At 44.1% G+C, this 23204-nt stretch overlaps 1 protein-coding gene across 7 annotated transcripts in view; it reads right to left on the bottom strand.

Moving 5' to 3' along the window:
- The window catches only part of iqsec1a (IQ motif and Sec7 domain ArfGEF 1a), an 87460-nt gene that overhangs the window by 37585 nt on the left and 26671 nt on the right, over nucleotides 1-23204 (bottom strand). Inside the window, exon 1 of one of the 7 annotated variants that reach the window (XM_020096297.2) lies at nucleotides 12952-13193. The exons of 4 other annotated variants lie outside the window; for them this stretch is intronic. In XM_020096297.2, coding sequence (XP_019951856.2) covers nucleotides 12952-13070 — 119 coding nt within the window. In that variant the 5' untranslated portion in view covers nucleotides 13071-13193. Of the gene's footprint in view, nucleotides 1-1936; nucleotides 2143-4330; nucleotides 4530-12951; nucleotides 13194-23204 lie in introns of those variants that run through there. 2 more of the 7 variants (XM_020096300.2, XM_020096299.2) reach the window with 2 other exon arrangements.

Here is a 23204-nt window from a genome sequence, read left to right as displayed (position 1 = left end):
ACAGATCATAAAAAACCTGCACAAATAAAGTGAACTACACGCCATCTAACCCTGCACGGAGATGCACCAAGTTCTTTTTATGGTCACAAACACAAAAAGATAGAAGAAAAACACCCATAATGATGAACTGCAATGTGAAAGTCAGCCTGTGTATGGAAAAAGCCAGAAGACGCAGCTTGTTGCAATGAAAACCTTTTTTCCACTAAACACACAAATAATTGACTAAATTAGGTGATTTAACTTCATTTTTTGGGTTCAGCGCTACAGTTTCCACCTCGGTAAAAACTATAACAAGAAAAAGTAACTGCATTATAAATGTCGCACCAATTCTGGAAACCAGAGAACCAGTTGTTCCGGTTAACTGCAACTGGAGAGTTATAACAGCCTCCTCACATCTCCACCGTCCGCACATCTCTGACCAGAATACGGCTTCAATCCGAGACACGTCTAAGCTTTTCCACCCTGGAGAGTTTTTATTTTTTTCACTCACCACAGTGGAACTGCAGGCTCGTTTTGGCAGGTTGCTACTTTTCCATTACAAGTATTTCCTGCCTATGAGACCTCACTTGTCATACAGTCAATGTGCCAAAGCAGGCGACCAACAGAGGGGTCGGAGCCTGTTCTCGTCTCATCTACGCCCCCATGCAGATGCAGTGTCACCTACTCTCCGTGCAGCTCGGTTGTTCCGGTTCAGGGCCGAGGCCGTCCTGTTGGAGCTGTTTACCCTGTGTGTGAGGAGGTGATGTTTACCCGCTTCATTCAAATGATGCTCTGCGGCGCATCGCCCTGCAACTCCGTCCCGTGGATATCCACCGTGGGACAAACAGGCACCAGTGACAAGCTCCTGAGCCAGACACATTAAATAAGTGATGCCCTCGTCGTCGCACTCTCTGACACAGAACCAGCGACAGATCAAATGTACTCTCATGTCTATGGTGTCACTGAAAGGATTCCAGTTAGGGTCAGATGAACATTCCCTCAGATATTTAACAGGTTATAACACGAAGAGTTGGTGGATAAATAACGTGGGGATTGTCACCTCTGTCCATTTGTTTTCTGGTTGGTTTGTTTGTAAGCAAGATTACACAGAAACTACTGGACGGATTACCACAGAACGTTGTGGAAAAGTGTGGTATGGGTCTCGGAAGAACCTCTTCAATTTTGGTGCAGATCCAGATTTTTCTTCACTTATATTTATGACTGTGAGCAGTTTGGTGTAGATCCAAATAAAACCCCAGAACTGAGTGAAGAGTGAATTTAAATGTGCATGATGATATATGAAGACCAACATATTTGTTTTGCAGTAAGTAAGTCAACAGTTTATATAAAAGCCAACATTGTCTGAGAGTCAGAAAAGAGAGGTACATACAAATGTCTTTTCAGGCTGCATGTTTATAATCAGCTCAGAGGCTTAAGGTATAATAGAGGAGAAAAATGAACAGGTCTATGGACTATGGATTACATTTATATGGACTAATGTAAAAAGAACGATCTTTTGTGCATAATGTTATCTGTGTGACTTTGTGAAAGTTTCTGTGTTCATTCAAAAAGACATTTAAATACTTTATGTCAAAGGACATATTTGCTGTAGTCCTCAAAGGGAAGATTAGATGATAGTACGGCTTAAAGAAGATGAGAAAAGAACGAAGCAATTCTCCTTAAGTCTTTAATAGCAAAGACTTGTCCTTGATAAAGCAGATTGCCCCGAAAGACCTTGAAAATGTCTTTTCTTGTCGCCCGTCTGGCCAGTTGAGCTGTGGACTCGTGATAATATATTTCCATGGTTCCAGAGAGGAAACCACCAGGCTTGAGCATATAGACAGGAATGTTATTTGATCAGTCAGACGTCAGAAATATCTGCACAGACTGCTGCGGTCAGTCGAGAAGACAACCACCACTTACACTGCGAACTGCTTTCTGCCAGATGGTCTCCTACCTTATAGTTCGGCTGGAAATGCAGTACTTCCACATCGCATTCCACGGGGCAGTGACATCACTGGAGGCATCAGACATGCCCGAAAAAAGTGCACATGGCACCGAGAGGAAGTTTAAAAAAAAAGAAGAAACTTTTAAAAACACAAAACTGCAGTGACTCCCCCCTTTAAACAAGCCAGAAGAAGTACAGTCTGTGCTCACTCCCTGCTCAACCACAAATTACACCCCACATCCTTCACTTTCCATAGAAAAGCCACAGAGAAGTTCATTCTTTTGCTGCTAAAGTTACTCTGTCTGTGCCCGAGTTTATGTTGGGCTCAGAGTTGCTGCTCCAGCAAGCTGCCTGATGACCAAGTAAGGTAAAGGCCCAGTATGTATAGCAGAAGAAAAATCATCCCTCTTCTTAACAAAAGATCTCCACCCACAGCGAAGCACACACCAGTCCTCTCTCTTCTCTCTCCGCAGACACCCCTTCCTTTTTGTTCCTTTTTGTGCCGTCCAATGCGATCTTTCACTCATCTGGTGCTCCCATATTGCACGCTCCCCAGTGCTCATGGGCAGGGCCTAAGTTGTGTGTTTGATGTGTGTTTATTCATGTCAAAGTGACTCCAAAAAAAAAGCAGAGAGAGGGAGAAAGAGAGTGATAGAGATAGATAGGAAGAGCCTGAGAGAGCGTTCGGTCCCCCCTGTGTGTGTGTGTATGGTAATACTCGGGCCCACGTCCAACAATCACACTGCTCTCAATGGGAAGGCCACGCAGGAGGGAGGGTGAGCCCCAGTTCAGCAGCTGGGAGAGGCCGTTTTGAGTTACTTCACTGACCTCGCTTTAACAAGGCACTTCTCAGTCCTGGGATACAAGAAGAATATGTTGCACTGAAGCCAGAGCAATATAATGAGTTACACCCAATGACCAGGATATTCCAGTGACTCAATGAGACAAGATGAGTTGGTCACAGTAAAGCGGAAAAAAACCCAAACTGACCTAAAAAATTCGAGTGGTTAGAAAAAGATTTAGTTAATTATTTAAAACCAAGCGGACAATGTGGCTTTTGAAGTCTGAAATACTCACAAAAATACTCTGAATAAAGAGGATGGAATTTATGACACCATGTTCATTCGGCACTGAGGTAGCACCGCCAGCTGTGGGGATTCCCTGAAGCCTGCGTTCAAAGAGGCGTTGCCAGCTAAACAGGTGATGCATTATTAATGGGTCGCGGACATACTGTATCCTGCACCTTCAGAATGCTAATGCTTATTACGACAAACCGTGTTTAAATATGTGCCCACGCATGCACTCGCATATAAAACTGTGACAGAAGGCAGGCGCCTCTTGATTTTCACGGATCCTCGCTTCTGGTTCACACATGAAAACATCGGCAGGACGGCGAGTGTGCACGAACCTCTGTGAACACAAACGGTGAAGTCTTGCTGGCGGAGGAAAATTAAGCTAAAGGTGAAGATCATCCAAACAGTTTATTGATTCAAATCAATCTCTGCACATTTGTTTACATCTTGAATAGATACTGGTTGGTGTGTGTGTCAGATATCTGTGTCGTGATAGGCAGTAAAAAAACATGAGTTTGTTTTATGGTCTCACCACAGCAGCAGGGGGATGGGGTGAGTAATTTACACACAGTGTGTCAGAGGAGGTTGCACCTTCTTAACATACCTGGAAGCTGTCACTGCTGAAACCTCTGTGATGTTGCATTCAAAGCACAGGAAACAAAAGCTCTTCCAGCTGTTACTTAATATATATTATATGTTTCGCATCCTCTGATTCCCACTTTGAAGTGTCACCGACCGAGTCATTAAAATCTGATGACTTGACTGACGAGTGAGAAGAAGACTAAATCCCAAAACCCATTAAAGATTCATAAACTCCAAACGCTAAATTTGGTGCGAGAGCGGCGAAGCTACTAGACTCAGTAATCAGGCATAGATTATGCAGTAGGTGAAAGGTGAAAGGTCCCAGTGGAACGGAGATGAATGAATCGGAGCCAGCTCATCTCGTCCTTTTCAAACAGATAACCGACACAAACAATATCATTCCAAGAGCTAAGTTGCTTAACCGAGTGTTTCTGCAAAATAACTGCAGCCGGAGCCCAACTCGCTCTAAGTGAATCGATAATGGCTCAACCAGCTCACACACCCCTGAGTAATGTCTCCTTCAGTCAGCCGGTTTGTCAGCGTGCGGAGCAGAGCGCCACAGTTTATCCATCAGCCGAGCTTGATGAAGTAATTCCAGCGTCTGTTTTAAAACACGCTGATTGCTTAATGCTATAGGAGCACTTCAACACACAGGAAGCAGCATCGACAAGCTGCCAGCGCTGGAAGAAGTAGGAGAAACGGTCCAAGCCACACAGGACTTCAAATCGCAGCCAGATTTTAAACGTACCTCTTGTAAAAGTTGTTGTGCGGGTGCAAACACAGCACGTGCCAGTAGTCGAGGCAGAATGCTTTGAACTTCCACATCCTCAGCTCAAACAATCAACAGGGCAGAAGAGCAGTGGGATCCGACAACGTTAACAGGCACCATGGCACCAAAAGCACGGGACCCTGCTCATTTCTTCAGCCAGTCTGAATCCCTCTGCATGGGTGCCGGATCAGTCCTCCTCTGGAGCCCCAGCCTCGCACGCTGGACGACAGCCTGAGTGGTTTTAACCCGCCCAGAACAACCACATCACTCCTGGAGCTGCCTCAGTCATCACCAGCTCAGAGAGCCAGGCCTCTGACTGGGACCCTCTGGAGGACTGATTTGGACCCAGTACTGATGCTCGGGATCCACCTCCAAAATAAGCTCTACATTGGCTGCTCTGGCTCCGTTTCAGCTCCTATCCAGGTCAGTCAGTCTGTGCCGGTCGCTCCACACAATGCGTCAGCCCAGGATCCTCTGAGAAATCATGGCTACATCCGAGGCTGTGCGCCGCTCCAGCAGGCACAGGTACTGGAATGTGAAGCACCAGAGACACGAGGAGAAATCCTCCACAACTCTGTCATCTCTGAGGAGGAACCTCCAATGACCTCCTCTTCTATCTCCTCCTCTTTTCTTAGAACAAACTTTCCAATAAGTGGAGACACCGGGTCTTTTCTCTCACTCTATCGTGGTGGTGCTTCAGCTTCCTTCTGTCCTTCCACCACCTTCTCTCCTCCTATCTCTGTCCCCTTCTCCCGATGCGCTCCCTCTCCTCTTGCTCTCTCTGATTCCCTCTTACAGCTACTGCCATCCACACAGGACCTCCCAGAAATGTGCCGACTCTGGTTGCCGGGCAACACTCCCATACTACTGAAGCTTCAAATGGTAGCCGACCAGAGCGTCCTGTGATTGGTCGGGCTTTTCAGCGGGGAGGGGCTGCTGCAATGTTGTATGACCACATGAGTTTATACACACACTTTGTTCAAATAAACATGAGCTTGAAGGATTCTCATGTTTTGTCAGCATCCAGTAAAGGAAAATAAATTCTGCTTTGTTTAACTCATCAAGTCATGGAGGCATTACAGAAAATACAAGTGCATTTAAATGACTTTCTTGGGATTCATGAACATGAAGCGGAGATATTAATGATGGAGGCATGCAGAAATAATAATGTGTTGAAATCTGATTTGTGTGCATGTTAAATCTGGATAAGTGAAGTGTTTGTGTTCATTATAAACACGTCTGAATGACCTGCAGAGCTCGGTAAAGCTTTAAGACTCATACACAAGCTGTTCCTGTCTGTTCTTGCAAAAGAGAGGGGTGGGGGGGGGGGGGGTTTGCATTCGAGCAGCAGCACAGTGCAGCTCTGTGTCTGGCTCAGATGCAGTGCCACACCGCAGTGCCACCCAGTCCCAGCAGTCATGGGAAAGGGGTGTGGAGGGGCCTCTCATCAATATTCAGCCACTGGCAGTGTCCAAACACACAAAAAACACTGAAAATGCAGCATATTTACACAAACAAGTAGACAAACACAATGACACCAATAAACAAACACGCAATTTGTGTGTGCATATTTACACACCCATCGGTACACTTAGATCTGTCTCATCTGACAAGTCGTCTCCACACAACTCTTTTCACACTAGTCCTGGCACAATATGGGCTTTCCTCTGTTTTCCCATGAGCCAAAGATATAGAGGAGGCCGGATCGACACAAAGGCTATACTGAGCGCCTGCATGTGTGAATTAATCTACACACCATTCATTCCCCAGCCTTTAGTCACAACTCAGGCCTCCGGATTTACACACATCTCACAGAAAATGACCGCACACTGACACTGAGTCTTTTATATGTGCTCTCCATCCCAATGAGCCTGGATGAGAAACTGCATTCCGCAAAGTTAACATTTGATATTCTCCCTTTTTATCTTTCTAATAATTGCAGAAATCTTGAACTGTCTGCATGTGGTCTTGTATATATCAAGAACTTTTGATTATTATTGGCTTCACACTCTGCCTCAGTATGTGTGGTGTAAAAATTTGGTGCAATTTGGACACAGTAAAAAATAACTTTGAATTAACAGGAGACCGGCAGCAACTATCACACTCATCATCATAAAGTGATGTTGTCGGTCATGATAACAACAACTGAGTCGAGCTTCACAGAAGTTTGAATAAACAGCTCTTTGTGCAGCAGCAGTGGTGCAGCTTCAGGGTTCAGAGTCCAGCAGTCTGTCTTTTCTGGCTGCAGCTCAAATGCTGGAAGAAAACTGCAACCAGCATCACCACAGGCCAAGTTAACAGCCCGTTTAAAACAGGCAGGTTTAATACACGCTTGAATCTTTGTTTCTCTCACTCAGAAGTTAATTTGCTGACAGATTATCAGATAATGTTAAAAGACAGAAAACATTTTTCACTGTTTCCAAATGCACATTCTGCCTGCTATTCCTCAGAACCCTTTCTAGTTCCCTCTTTCTAATTCTCATGCAGTTGCCTGCAGTGGTGAGTGTGTGTGATTGTGTCTGTGTGCAGAACCTACTGGAGTCTATCAAAGGCAAAGAGGAGCAATTACTGCAGCGCTAACTGGCAATAAACGCAGTTGTCTCTGATTCAAGCACACATGACAGACTATTATTTGTTTTTATAGGATAAAGAGATGAGAAAGTGTTTGTACAGACACAACAGGATATGATTTAATGAGTACATCCACGTGTGTGTGTGTGTGTTTGTGTGTGTGTGTGTGTGTGTGTGTGTGTGTGTGTGTGTAAACGGAGGACTGCCTGCTTGCTTAATGAACATTCTTTCCACTTGCATGCCTCCACCTACAGCTATAACTTTCGCTGCAGCTGTGAGTAAAAACTTGCAACCCAGCCACCAGCATTTATCAGTGCTTGACAGGTGCTGTGTTTACAGAGACATATTACATAAAGACAGTTTTCACCTTACAACAAAAAACGCAGACAATCATATCTACTCAGCCATCAATCTAAATAAATGACCTCATGTGAAAATCCCTGTGAGAAGCTCCTATTGTCTCCATGTTGCTGCTTCATCACACTGTGGCTTCACCAATCTAGGCACGTACTGAGCACTGAGCCCCCTTCTCCCTGCGACTGACCCAGTCAATCACAGATATGCTGCCCTGAGGATTTTACCATGACCTGCTCCGAGCGGGAGATGTCCAGTCAATAAACACTTCAGCAGGAAATGGGCTGCTGCAGAAAATCTTGTGGTATGACAGACGGAAACAGAGCTGAAATTGAAAAGGGGGTGGACAGGGAGTCAGGTTGTAAAATGCACCAGAGAAATGACACATGGATAAGAACAGGAAGAAGAGAGAGGGTGTAAAACATTGTAGGAACATCCGATAAGAAGACGCTTATAGGTGGAGCTTAAATTATAACCTTAATAACCTTAACCCTGACATTTTGTCCGTCCTGTTGGGTCATCAGGAGCCTGAAAACTGATCCACTCAGAAGGGGATGAAAGACGATGTGAGGAGATACGTGAAGACTTGTGGTGGATAATATAATAACCTTCATATATCACGGAGAAAAAGCTATGGTGCACGCTGTACTTAAACAACATGATAAAGACATGATGATAACCAGGATACAAAAGCACATGAGCTCATGATGTGACAGACGGCCTTTCTGGAAGCATGTGTTAGAAAAGTTCACCCCCTGGTGGCGGATTGGAGAAGCTTCCGTGCTGCCAACGAGCTGATGTGATCGGGGGAACGAGGAGTCTGACAGGCCGGTTCACTCAGAGCACATAAACACAATGCATAATGGAAATCTATCCGTTTCTCATTTACACCGCATCGGAGAAGAATTTAATAATCGGCAGAGCTCAGATCTCTGGGGGCGAACTTGGACACATCTATACAAAAACATGTTAGACAATGAACCACAGTTTATGACAGCTAAATGGAAAATGCAGAGCAGGACGACTTATGAGATTTATTTATATAGTCAAACGTCGACTCTTTGCATATGTGCCTGTCTAATGTGACACACAGTCATAATTCTTTTTCTATTTGGGATGAAAACCTAATTCCTGCAGGGAGATACCAACACTGGCAAAGAGGGAGGATGAGCTCACTATAGCATTTTAGTTCACAATACTACAGGGCAGATATATCACTTTACAGAGGACGTCTGGGGATATTATCTTACATGAAAGTTAGCACAATTTGAATGAGCACAAGCTCCTGTATCACAGAGACGGTAAACTACAGCTGTTCAGCCTTAAGCCTGCAGGCAGTCGTGCAGAGGAAAGGTAGAGAGGGGAGGAAAAGATGAAACAGACGAGAAGTAGAAGGAGGCTGAGGAGAGAGAAAATCAGGGGAAGAGAAATAAAGAGACATGATGAGGAGGGAAGGCGCACTCACTCCTCCAGCTTCGGCTTTGTATTAGAAGGAGAAAGGCACAAGCAGAGACAAACAGTGAGGTGGAGGAAAAGAGAACAAAAGAAGAAAGGAATCCTCTGTGGCTGGTTGGAGGTGAACCCATAGTCCTCAGTCTCAGTCAGGCCGTTCATAACCTTGAGGGCAGAACTGATGAAGAGCCCCAGCCACCAGCACTGCAGCGCACACGTCAAACAGAGCAGGAAGTATTTGTCAAACCTAAAAGTCTCCTGTGTATCTTCTTACATCAATAATCAGGCTTGTTACATGATGTGTGCAGCCTTACTGTAGAACTGAGCCACTGAGACCATGAATCACTCTATAAAATCCCTGATGTCGCACAAATACAGCACATACAGAAAGTCCAGAGTCATGGAAGTAAAAACATATATATATATAAGGAATGTACTGTGTAAGCATGAGTCATTCAATATGCCTGATAACATGCTCAGTGGTATTTGTTATATAAGACTGTTGCTGATAAACATATCCTCATATCTGCTTTTATTTCTGCCACAGGAACAAAATGTTCTGGAGATGCATCCCTTTCTGATGCTCCTCTCTGTGCTGTCGCTTCTGATGCTGCTATTGGCAAAGGCAGGGACTTATTATGGGCTGTTTCGAGAGCGCGGATGCATTCGGCACTATGGCGACTCCCCTGAAGAAACTTTCACTCCCTGAGATGTGCCCCTGGGAGCCCAGGCAGCTCCCACTGGATGAAAATCCTCACACATGGCTGACACAGCTCCAGCTGCAAACTCAGCCATCTCGGTGCCAGGCTGCAGATGAGCAGCTGCTGATGTTTTGAGTGTGCAAATGACAGCCTACGAGCCGACCGCACTCGGCCTCAGCCTCGTTTGTGCTATTTTGGAAAAAGGCAAAAACGCTTCTGTAGCACTGGTTGGAAAAATATGGTACAGTTGAGTAGACTGTGTTCTTTGCTATCGGAGCTCTTGTTACACCTGCACTGTGGAAGCATCTCAGTGAGGTGGTCCGTGACTCCTGCATCATCCATTCTCATCTATTCATCATCCTTTACTCTGATTTGATTGTAGTGTGTCCAATTTGTTGTTCTGTGAACGTCAGACAGCAGGAGAGGAAATTTAGGGTTTGAATGTCCTGTATCCGTCATTAAGAGAAGATCAAGCAGTCAAGAGCACTATACAGCTCCTCTGATAAGAACCGGAGAGTGACTGAGCTATAATGACTGTAATTATGTCCATTTTACAGGATGGCAGAAGTCAGTGATTGCGGTGAACCGCTTCTGGAGATAGACAAGTGAAAAATCAAAGTGTTATTATGATGACAGGCCTGTACATACATACATACGTCATGTATCCCTGCGAACGAGTGATTCACTTCCTGCTCTGTAGCATTATGCCCCCATCCACTGATGCTACATGAAGTGACAGAAGATGTCCTCATGTGCTGGCACTGCCATGTATTGTATGTGTTTGTTGTCTTGTGTTGCAGCGGCATGCAGCCGACAGTTGCTGCGTGAAGTGGACTCAGGGCAGCTGCCTCTTTCCGAACTGCTGTGAAATGCTCGGGCCCAAAGTGGAGGAATGTCCAGTCAGTGCTTTAGAGCTCTGGTGACGCACTCTCTCTTTTTTCATCAGCACCAGCGTCACTCGAACACGGGCATCGCATTAACAACCTCTCAGCCAATCACAGGAAACGGGCATTCCTGCTGTAACGCCTTCACTGTATGAACGCACTCTGAGACATTATCTCAATGACGGGTAGAGCTCATTCATGCACCTTGTCCGTGCAGTGTTCAGCATGGTGAGAACAGAAAAGTGATTACGAGTCCTGCAGAATAATCCGTGCACAAATATCAAACCTCCTGCATGGTAATGTCACGGATAACAGGATTACCAAGCATCTGGTTGAAAAAAAAAAAAAGTTTGCAAATCTCAACTGGAATATACATCTCTCACGGTCAGGGATAACACATTTCTGCATATTATTATACAGCAGTCTTTATGATCCAAGCCAGGTTTGCTGCTCAACACAAGAAGAAGCACACAGTCACAGCCCCTCACACAGAGGGATTGTGGATTTTAGTTTTTGCCTGTTTTAATCCTGTATGGTTGAAATCTTAATTTTGCACCAAATGTCCTTATTTAGTTTGATGCAGTGTTAACATACACTAAATCCCTCTGTTGTTTCACCAGTCACACAGTGCTCTGCACCTGTAAACAGCATGTACAACCAATTACCTAAACATGTAACATGACTGCACATTAACAGGTCGTGTTTGATTACTTATGGTGAATGCCTTAGTTGTTCCTAGTTTAACTTGCATGGACTTGTAAGACAACAAATGGCATAAAGGTTCTACAAGGTCCACCTTCACGTATACGGTTGTATTTAACGCATGGCCAGAGTAGAGAAGTGTTGTATCGTTAAAGGCCATGAAAGCCTTTGGTGAGACTCAGGATGTCCTGCGCTTGGCTTTCCAGTGTCGTACGCACAGCGTTAGAATTCCAGTGGGACTGAGGAGCTGCGAGCGATGATGAAATGTGACATTTAGAAGCAAACACACTCATCCTGCTCCAGATACTAATCAAAGAAGAACTGACCAGACACTGGGGGGCCTCGGCCAACATGCTCGTATCAACATGCAGCACATCTCCTCTGTCCACAACAACAGCAACTGTTCACAAAGCCATTGATTTTCACTGCACTTTCACCCTCCTGAGCTCTGCTCCTCAGTCCGCTCACGTGGCTTTCTGTGGTTTAAGGTTTCCTCTGGGCCAAAGCTGTGAGGGAACAGGGTGGAAATAAATCAGCCACTATCTCAGAACCACAGACAGATGGAAATGTTCAATTGCCTGTTATGCAACAACAAAAACAGAATCAGTCATGTAATAAAACCATAATTACTGGTGGAGTAAAGGAACTTGAGAATCTGTGGGATGTGTTCATGCATTCATGTGTGTCCCACACACAGAAACGAGGCAGAGATTTAAGCCAGCGGACGGCAGAGGCAGATTGACTGTGAAGGACTCAGTGGAGACCTGTGAAGGTCTCATATTCATTAAGATGACTGATCCCCATGTATGGTATTAGATCATGACATGACAGGGTAATTCAGCTCAACGCTATGCACCAGCTGGTGAGCACATGTGTGAAAAATGCACAAGTTTACGTACATGGTTTCACTTGCAGGGTTGTAAAGGAATCCGAGGGTCCAGTGAGAGGCACAGTGCACACACTACAACAAGAAAAACACGTCAACGTGCCTCTGCTGAGAAATCATGTAGCAGAATGCTTATTCAGCCAAACACTGACAGTGTTGTGTTCTCGGCAAGGTTAGCTTGTGTGCAGAAAATCCTTGTGCAGCGCTGAACCAAAAATACAAACCCTGACACGACTCCAAAAAAGGAACACTATATCATTTTGTCCACTTTTTATTCGTGTGAAACCGTCTCAGGATTTACTGAAGGAGAGATGCAGAAGCTTTCCACACACACACACACAGAGTGGGACTCATCGCCATCCCAAAATAACAGCTCAGAGCCAGCCGCATTTAACACACACACACACACACACACACACACACACACACACACACACACACACACACACACACACACACACACACACACACACACACACACACACACACACACACACAAGGACACAACCACACACAAGAACACACTCACACCCACAAATATATATATATGTATATTTATATATACACAGCAGAAGCTGTAAGGAACTCATGTGCCTTGTAAGAGCTCTCACAGCATCATCTGCTAATGAGTCATTTTTCCCAGAGGCTCTTAAACAACCGGTCACAAGACTCTGTTGGGATTTCAGTCATAATGTAAGGCTTGCAAATTAAAAAGCAGCACCCAGGTTTCATCACTTCATGTAGAGACACATGGTAACAATAGATCTTGTTGAAATTTGCATCTCATTCACACAAACAAACCCGTGTTCCAGCTTGCTGCCCCTCCCCAGGAGAGAGACATTGTTTACTAAGAGCACAGGAAGGGAACATGTGAGCACGGAGCGAGGTCTGGATGCTATAGGTGACTCAGCATAGACACTAGGAACAGCAGACACCGTGTTTTTCCCACCCCCTCTCACTTGACTGCTGTCTCCATGAATGGGAGCTGCCGCTAAAGCCTGGCGAGCCCACCTGTCCAACCCCCCCTACAATGTTCATGCTGCTACTCACATGTCGTAGAGCCGGTAACCCATGGCAGAGCCGGGTCTGCTGGAGTGGGGCCCAGGGTCCCGCGTTCGCCTGGGGTCCGTGCTGCTCACCACGGCACGCCACACGCTTGGTTTGTCCATCCTGTATGCTGGTCAACGGGACTCAATGGTGGGACGGCGTGTGCGCACAGAGGCTCACTCACGTTCACTCTCCCTTTCCCTCCTGGTCACAAACACTGGCTGCCAGAGAGCAGTGTGTGTGATGTAACAAGGAGCGTCCAAGATGCTGACGGCCAGTGGGGGAGGGCGGATGAGGGAGGAGGAGAAGGAGGAGGTGGTGGTGTGCAGGGAGTGTCAGAGAAGCTAAAGGAGCTGTGTGATAAACACTGGTGCATGAGAAGCTTTTGTATTGAAGCTTGGAGGCGTGAGGTTTCTTTACCGGCGTCAGTGACAGGGTGAGGCTGTGTCTGCAAAATTAATGAATGAGGACACAACCTGCAGGAGAGCAGCCAGGAAATATTCCTGCTTCTCAAAAACCCAGAGCAGCATCGGAGCATCCCTCTCTCCACCCTCTCATCTGCTCTCGGTAGTACAGTCCTCAGCAGGGCCACGCTATTGGCTCCTTGGTCTCCATAGAAACAGGAGGATGTGTCAGAGGTAGGGCTCATTATCATGCTTTTCTCTCTCCCTCCTTCCCCATTTCTCTTCTTCTCACATACTCACCCCCAAACACACCCTCTCCATCTTTCCCTCTTCTGGAATCAATGCACTTTTCTCTGTGGTGTCTTTCAAAACACATACACACACACGGCTTTTCCAGTCAAATGAAGATCACTGCAAACAGCTGAAGATGCTGCCTGGCTCTGGTTCATTGTGGCCTCTGGGGGGGGGGGGGGGTGTTGTAGAAATAAGACCAAAAAAATTTTAAAAAAATCACATCAGACGGTAATCAGACGGTGCTGTGCTCCTGCTCTTTGAATCGTCAGACACACGAAGTTAGTGAAATAGAAATGGGGCTTGCACACACATTGCATCATAACGTGCTGCAAAAACCAGAGAGAAGTGTGAAATATTACAGAGAGATAAAGTAACATTACTGAAGATTTCATCGTACTTCAAGGAGAAAATGCACATTTTGGATGGAAAATGAACACAAACTGTAGATGGTGGATAGTACTGTATGTTGCAGCGCCTACAATATACAAAGTGTGTGTGTATACAAACAAACACATGGTGTGATAAACTACTGTTGACATCACCACCAGCATTCAAAGCAGGACAGTGAGCAGGGAGGAGACAAGCTCTCATCAAGACTTAATAAGCCAAATGCATGTGTAGACACACACACACACACACACACACACACACACACACACACACACACACACACACACAGGGCTAAAGGCAGAAACTCTGGGCTGCTATCTCGTGGTCTCCAGGGGGAGGATGTGTTTCATCTCAGGCAGACTTGATGGCACGCAGCACCATCAATAAATCGAGTGTTAAGGCCAAGGTGACTAGTGCTGTCATACCTTTGTCTTTTTGTTAATGAACTTGTGTAGTGGCTAATTGCATACCTGCATCATCTCACCGCAATTACACTGGATATGTAGCCTCTAATTATGAAGCACGAGTGCTGATCTCTGCAGCTCTGACACGGACCTGTCTGCACTGTGCAAAAACACCCTGTGGTACTCAGTCAGCTTCCAGAGCAACATATATATAAAACAACATTTCTTAACAACTGGACAATCTGCTGTTTGTACTCCCCAGATATATATTATATAAATACTCATATAGAGACAAACCTTTGGACGCCCCATGTGCCGTCTGCAGCACCCTCAGGCCATGACATCCTTATCTGGCACATTTTACAATCTGGTTTTTAGGTTTTTCATCTTTTGAGTGTTTTTAGGGCAGGTGCAACGTTCAACTCACTTTTATTCTGCATTATTATTCTGGGTCTTTCACAGTATATCCTTGTGTGTACTGTTTTTTGTTTATTTTTATTGCAGAGTACTGGAGCTGTTATTAAACAATGTACTGTTCTGCAGCTGCAGAAAAATGTCCCCATGGGGACAGTAATGTGTATTTGAATTGATTGATCCGAGATACACCCTCATTATAATAACCCCAAAGAGAAAAACTCAATTAAGATTCTTCCAAAGCTTGTCTTGTAATTTAACCTTCAATCCGTGTCCGTATATATGTATGCTGTAGGGGGGAGGGTCTGTGACTGGGGCATCGGTGAGCTCCGTTCTGTCCATACATTCTGAGTGTTTACTGGCAAACCCCAAGCAGAGTTTTAGCAATCATGGCACGCACACGCACACACTCGCACACACTCGCACGCACGCACACACGGAGGGGCAGCGCGTCGATGCAAGATGCTCGTTCAAATTGACAAATAACCTTAGAGTCATGGTTTCAGAGATACGATTTTCCACAGGCTTTCACGCCTCTCCACACATACAGAACAAACACAAACACACAACAACAACAACAAGACTGAGGTTCTTATGTAAGATGCAGTTTTATTTTGTGGCCTAGTGAGACTCAGCACACATCAGGACATGTTGCTGTGCAGCCTTTTAGATGTACAAAATATTGCTTCTCGTGCTGTCCTCCCTGCTCTCCTCTGTCACCATATGGTCCCTTTTTATTCCTAGTGTGTGATGTGGGCAGTTGGACAAAGCAACAGGACTTGGCTGCACATACAGGGCTGTATATGCAAACACTGTAGAAGGTGCTTTATCTTAAAAAAAATCTAAAAATGGGCGAAGATGTGTTTTGATTTAATTTACCTGAAAAAGAGAGTTAGCAAAAGACAAGTGAATATTTGTCTCTCTTACCTGAAAAAAATTGTGAAAGGAAAATGAGTTAAATGGCTCCTCTAAATATTTAAACACTTTCTCTTGATCCACTGATCAATTAATCAGCTAATTGTTGCAGCTCTACTGCAAAACATCAACTATATCTTCTCCATCAGTAAATCTGCCTCGATCATCGACGAGCAAAATCTGCAGCTACACTTCTCACTGGATCAAACAGATGGTCCCATATTACACCCACACTCTCTTCATTGGCTCCCTGTCACTCACAGAAGTCAGTTTAAAATTCTCACGCTTGCACATCACTGCACCATCAGGTGCCTTCATATCGAACCGATCGACTCAACCCTCACTCGTCCGCTTAATTGGGCTGGTAAACGTTACTGACTTACTTACTATTGCTATCTGATATACATACATATATATATATATATAAATTGCTGTATAAACTTGTAATTGGAAAAATGGAGAAGTGGAATGGAAATAATAAACAACTGACTTGATTTGTTCAGCTGGAACTGACAATCACAGACTTCCAATTTCTCAAACAGTGTTGCTAGCTGAATTAGCTGTCAGTCTGACACAGATAACAGTTCTACGACTGCTAGAGGTCACAACAACACAGCAAGTTCTGTCCACTCTCCAAACAGAAGCGGCACTTTGTTCTCATGAACGCGCAGGTTCTGTTTTTCCCGTCCTCCTTGGATCTTATTGAGCTTGAACCAGATAAGTAGTTGCATGTGTTTGTCTGCATATGTTCACAGTGCAGTGTTTCGTGTGTGTCTGCACGATACGTAGGAACAACAGTGGTGGTGGAAGCGTCTGTGCACGAACAGTGGGAAGCAATATCTTTTCGTCAGCTAAGCTGCTCTGCAGGGGGTCCCGTCTCCTCTCATGAGACTCCAGCCCATTTTAAACACATCAGAGGGAAACACACACACACACACACACACACACACACACACACACACACATACACACACACAAATTTACTGCAGCACTCTAAACTGCACACCACAAGATGGCAGTACATGACTTCCTCTGAATGAGCAAACTGCACCCTGAAGTGATCAATACCATTAGTGATAATGGGAAGGCATTTCCCTCAGGAGGTTATTGTTGGTCCACATGTGACAGACCGAGTGAGGAACAGCATTCAACAGAAGTCTCAGGAACGAACCACAACAACAACACGAACCACAGATAACGTGAAAAACAACCCGCCACTCCCCTTGTGACCTACAGTTATTTCAGCTTCAGCTTTCAGATTAAAAAAACAGCGTTTCAGATTTTTGTTCCACGATAACATTTTCCTAAGAGCTCCAATTAGTGTCAGCAGCTGGAAAATCTGAGCGGCCCTGTGTTGGTGACCTCCACACTCTAACTCTGAGGTGAGGGGGGGGGGTTAATTTCCCTGCTGTTTTTCCGTGTAACAACGCAGCACAGCCTCTCTGTGTGTCTCTGGCAGAGGACGCCGTGCTGTGCAAAAGGCTCCTTCTGTCACCGATTTGGCCTCGAGCCTGAGAACATCAGAGGCAGAAGACAGACGAGCCCCTTCATCGCAGGCCAAACAAAGAGCGTCTCTCTGCCTCTCACTGTGAAGTACAGACAGAGACGTTTCTTGACCCCTCAGGCCTCCGCTGATGCTCGTCGCTCCCATCGCGCAAGTTCAGACTTCTCGATAAGCTGATGTCAGTAATACTGATACTGTGGCCCTATAGCACTTCTCAAACACACACATGCACGTCTCTATTTAGTTGTGAAGACACTTTTTGACATAATGCATTCCCCAGCCCTTTACACTCACCTTTACCTAATTCTAATCAACAACAAACAAGCTTTTGAAAAAGTGAGAACCGGTCAAAATGTCCTCACTTCATAGGGTCTTTGCTTAAAATGGTCCTTATGAAAACAGAAGTACACACACACACACAAACACAATGTGAGGAATGTTAATTGACTGGACTGATTGAATATTGTGGATTATGCTGCATGAGATCACACACACCAAGATCCTTTTCTTGGTACATGTACTTATACTACGTAGGAGGATAGGAGGATACTGTCTATGTACAAGTACTATTAAAATGAAATGTACTCATTCTGCAGGAATAAACGGTTCCTGAGACTGATGTGAGATATAAAAGTTTCATGTTGTAGCTTGTCAGTGTAGAGTTTTTACTTTAGAGAGTTCAGTAGTGCAGAACTAATGATTCATGTCTCCGTCAAACGGTCAGAAAATATATCTGAGGGGTTGTGAGATGATAAATGAGGCTGGAACAAAGAGAAAATAAAGTCCTGCTCCACAAATTTGTATTTATTTTTCATTTTTATATGTTAATCTGAAAAATCCATTGTATTATGTATCATACTAGTCGTTTGTTTTTTAATCTGAAAAGAAAAGCTGGGGGATAACGTAGTGGAGTATTTTTTGCTCTAAACAGACAGTATGTAAAGATAGACGACATGACATCTCCCAAAAAGTAAAGCCAAGTGTCCCAATCGTCCCCTGGTGGCTGATTGCAGCATAGGTAATAAACCCTGTCTCTTCCATGTTAGCAAACGGGACATGGACCAAACTGAAAAAGAACATTTCAAATAGAGATTTCTCTGTTTGTTCAAGTGTTTATGATTCTCAAAAAATATGTTCAATTAGTAATTTGATTAAACGAGGTGAAACATCATGATTGATGAGACCTGGTCACTGTGGCTCCATCCCCCCCAAATGTCCAAATACCTGCATATCTGAATAGTGCGAAGGAATTTGGACACACGTTGTCCAGTCTTTGGCTTTGGTAAATTATCATTATTTCCTTCATATAGAATAGAGAGGTAGAAAAAAACTCATGTTTATTTTCTAATGTATTGCCTGTGGATCTCAAGTGAAAAGCAAAAGCGATATTAAGTGATTTAGCACTTAAATGTCATCAAGGTGCAATGCAACACATCCACAAACATAATGAAAAGCAGACCCAGAGCTCCATGGTCCAGTTGTCTCATGCATATGCTCATATTCTCACGATCTAATCCCTCCTTCATCTGCACGTTCTGCTCCTCACTCTCGATGGATTACATCCTCCACACACAAGTGGATCATACAGACAGCAGCAGCATGTAGTTATTAAATCATATAAACAGGCAAATCCCTCTTGTCGAGTACTGGAGCTGGAAAAGCAGCTGAGAACAAGCGATCAAGGCTGGTCCAATTTTTATTTCCTGGGGAAACGCTGCTCCTCACCTCATCCCCGCGAGGCCTCCCTCTGCTCAATGTGAGAGGCGATACAGAGCTATGGAATTGCAAATGCCTCCCGTCAGATTGGGAAACAGATCTTTTGCCTGGTGTTACTGTGGCGTGGAGCTGATGGAGGGATAAACTATGTGTGAAAGAGTTGCAGAGTGCCGCTAATCTCTCACTACATCTAATAACCGGGGGGAAGGGGCAACTGGTAATCGAGTGAAAGTGAAGCAGTATCTGAGGAAAAAGAAAATAAAGGATGCTGGGACATGTTTTCACTGAGCTGGAGGTACTGTTTCACCTAAAGGCTCAAAACTTAACTGATGTTACCCATGACACTGTGTTGAAAGGTAACACCTGTGCACTGTCGCTGCACACCTGAGTGTCTTTTCATTACCGCTGACGGGTTCGGCACAGGCACGACGCACTCGTTTCACCTTGAGCAAAACAAAAACTCATGTTTTCTTTTAATGAAGCTGCTCTCTCATGTGTGCAGATTCCAGAATGACAAATGTTGTTTAATTTTTTTTAGTCAGTGGAAAAAAGAAAATACATCTATTTGTTCGTTTGGCTACAACACGTCTGATATCGTCAAGGCTAATTACACTTCACAGGCTGATCTGTGATTCAGAGCTTTAAGGTTGCAGAGGCTGGTTGACGCGTGAGTTCGTAGCAATGATGAGCGTGTTAAAGGATGTTAAAGGACATTGTGGTTATTATGACTTAAGACTGAGTCAAGGTGATCGTCTGCTTTCACTCTGAGTCACAGCTCTCGCCTTCAAATAAACTGAAGAGAGAATCATCTAAAGAAAACAATGAGCTGAGGAACATCTTCACTCAGACATTGAACATGGTCACATGATCAGAACTTATCTGATCAGGTTTTTACATATTCACTTTTTTCACTTTCTTCTTTGCACATTTATTGTTCACTCTGGTTTATTACACAGTGTCCTGACCTGCAAAATATGATTATTTAAATAAAAAATTAGTTGACATTTTCAAACAATCAAATGAGCTTTTAACCTGAAAATGTCAAAATTAAAAAGCACGTAATTCTGAAGCTTTATATTCATATTCTCCTCCATTACTTAAGAGTCAACATATGATAAACTTCATGGCCAGAATCAGATCTGCAAGTGATGCAGCTGCATAGCGCAGCGAGGAGCCTGTAATTAGCTCTTAGAGAATGTGATGAGGAAACAGAGGCTGTGAGCTTCAAAGTCCAGCGAGAGCTTTCCCAAGAGTTCAAACACATTATGGAAGTGGGCCCTCTGTTTCACAGGCCTAGTAAACCATTGTGCACTTCACGTTTCCCATCTGTTGGATTCAAAACTCCAACAGCAGTAAATAAAAAGCCCAATAAAGACAGAATTCATATAACCGGCTGAGTTTTATAGGAGGCGGAAGGCCCTTTCATTGTGGCTTTGTATTTTTTTCAACAAACTCTTCCACAAAACAGCCTCTTCTTCATTAACTGTTTGATGCCACGTACAATAAACTTTTACTGTTTCAAAAAGCCCCTTTTCAAATGACCGCAGTCACTGTGGAGCAGAGCTCGGCCGATATGTGATATGTTTGTCGATATGAAAACAGAGAAATGCTTTGGCTGTTATTACAGTTTGTTATTATGTTGATAATGATGAATATACAATGCAGGAGATCTATTGAATTTAAATGTGGTTAAACACACTGTATCAAGCCTTATTTATGTATTTATTTTACATAGAGGTATGAAAACTAAATCTTAGGAATCATTGTTAATTTATAAATATCAGCCGGTATGTCAGTATCAGAATATTCTTCCCCCCTATCATCGGTATCGGCATCAGCCCCCAAAAATCAATATCTGTCAGGTCCTTCTGTCAAAGCCTTGCAGAGCAGGAACGCTGCAGAGGAAAACACATAACCGCCACGATTCAGGGCCAAGGACCTACATATGGTTGCACTTCTCTGTTTCTGCTGCACGTGTCACTTGTCCACCATCTCCACCGCTGCAGCTCGATCAAACCACAGTGAGCTGCTTCCCCCACCTCCATCACATAACATGCAGGGTGTTTGTAGCAGGCAGGCTGGGGGTCTGTGATCCCAAGGAGCCGGGCCATTCCCATGAATCAATAGGCTCTGCAGTCGCATTATTAGAGGGCCTGGAGATGATCACAGGTTCTCATCTGAAAAAGTCATTCGCCATAATGAAGATCATAAAGCATCTGAATTATTTATACGTGAAATGGAGCTCCTGCTTTAGATCCGTTCTAATGGTCACATGCCACGTCGGAAGGCTTTACGACCTGTGGATAATACCGCAGGGGCTTATAAGAGGGGTGGGCTTACGTGCACTCTCAGGAGGGTTTACACTTCTCCATGAAAGCAAGCTTTACCTTTACTTCCCTACAGCCCTCACCTGCATCTGTTAATCCAACGTGAAGAAAGAGAAACTAGATAAACAAAGAAAAGGTGAAGGAATTATTATTTATCAAAATTATTATTCTTTAATTTACCAGGAAAAGTCTCGTTTAGATGAATATTTCTTTCAGAGGTGTCCTGACATGCAGCGGATCGATTAACAGAGAATACAGAGCAGCAGATGATTCCTGACTGTGTGGATGAGGAAAGAGGATTTTTGGTGAAAGAAGAAAAGAGTCAAAAGAGCGAGAGAGCATGTTGGGCATTTAAAAACACTCATTCAGCCATGAACTGGGCTTAATGAGAGCAGAGAGGTCTTAACTCTGGACACCACTGAACTAGAAGGCAGCTGCAGGCAATGAATGCAGTACTGCGCAGGAAATACTCCATTCACTACATGCTTTTTGTTCATGTAGTCGCTGTGACTGCAGAGCTGCCACTGATGAGGTGACTTGTGTTTCCTCTATTGAATATTAGCTCATTTAATCAACAAAAAATTAAAACTGCTTTTCTCTTCAAGTTGCACTTCAGATAATTTCAGATTCCTTACTCCTCATTAAACCACACAGAGCCATTTCACAAAATAAGCTGCAGCTTTGCATCCCTGCTGGCCGAGTGTGACTCTGCTCCACTTTCACTTTCTCAGCCTGACGCAAGCAGCTTTCCTGCTCTCACTGCTGCTGCAACGGTCACGTGAAGGCAGCGAGAGCGGGAGGACAGTGGACACTAAAGAGCCAGAGGACACTGCTACAGTAATAAAACCCACAAAACCAGGGGTATTTTTCACAGAGGGTTTCCTTTCATATTGGATATAAAAGAGAAAGAACTTTCCCAAACTGTTTTAATGTCGATGTGCAGTAGGTAGGGAATTAAGGCCTAAAAGAGGAGAGTTGGGCAGCTTTAAAGCTCCCTTTATATATCACAGCAAACCCAAAATGTGAAAATCATCCTGACCCATTTTCTGAATTCTATTATTTATCTATAATACATCTTGGGAGGCTGGTGTTGATATTCTAATGGATACAGTTTTATAAGAATTCTCTGAGAAATCATCAAAATATGTTGAAAAACACTTTTTACAATCAATCTTACAATGTTAAAGATGGAAAAAAAACGGATCCGCCTCCGATCTGCACCAAAAAGGTAATGGGTTCTTTCCTGATCAGTGCAACATCCTTCCAAGTTTCAAGGTGATCTGTCCAATAGTTTTTGTTGAATAACGAACGAACACAGATGAAAACAGACAAAGGTTAAATAAACTGGCTCAGTTGCCAAAGTCAGTCTTTTGACTTGAGTCTCTCCAATCTGCTGTTTTTGTGTTTTATGTCATTGTACATTAAATATTGTTGTATTCTGGACAACTATTAGCATCATTCACTACTCTTATGACATTTTATACTCAAAACAATAACAGACTATTCAAGAAAAAGTTCTGCAGACCTGCCAAACCTAAAGACATAAAGTAAAGGGTGAAGCTTTAGATGTGCATAAACACACTCAGCTGCATCCACACGTATAAAACTCATGTGGTGTATAATGGTTATGGTATCACATCTATCTTACTGGGTAGTAAAAGATTCTGGCAGGAGTTTCCTCTGGATTTACGACGCTACCTCAGCTGACCACTTGCTTTACTCGCCTCAGAGACTTGAGTTTGGGTGCAAAACTGATCTATGAAGATGAGGAAGGGCAGGCTTTGTTTCATCTTCTCGTCATTGTTTATCCCAACAACAGCTGCAACATCTGATTCTGCAGTTCTGGGTTCTGCGTATCAGCTTCACTGAACTTTGACGGCTCTTTGTG

This window comes from Paralichthys olivaceus, chromosome 6, assembly GCF_024713975.1.
Source record: "Paralichthys olivaceus isolate ysfri-2021 chromosome 6, ASM2471397v2, whole genome shotgun sequence".
Taxonomy (NCBI): domain Eukaryota; kingdom Metazoa; phylum Chordata; class Actinopteri; order Pleuronectiformes; family Paralichthyidae; genus Paralichthys; species Paralichthys olivaceus.
The sequence above is the reverse complement of the archived record's forward strand: the minus strand, read 5'-3'. Positions and strand labels throughout refer to the sequence as shown.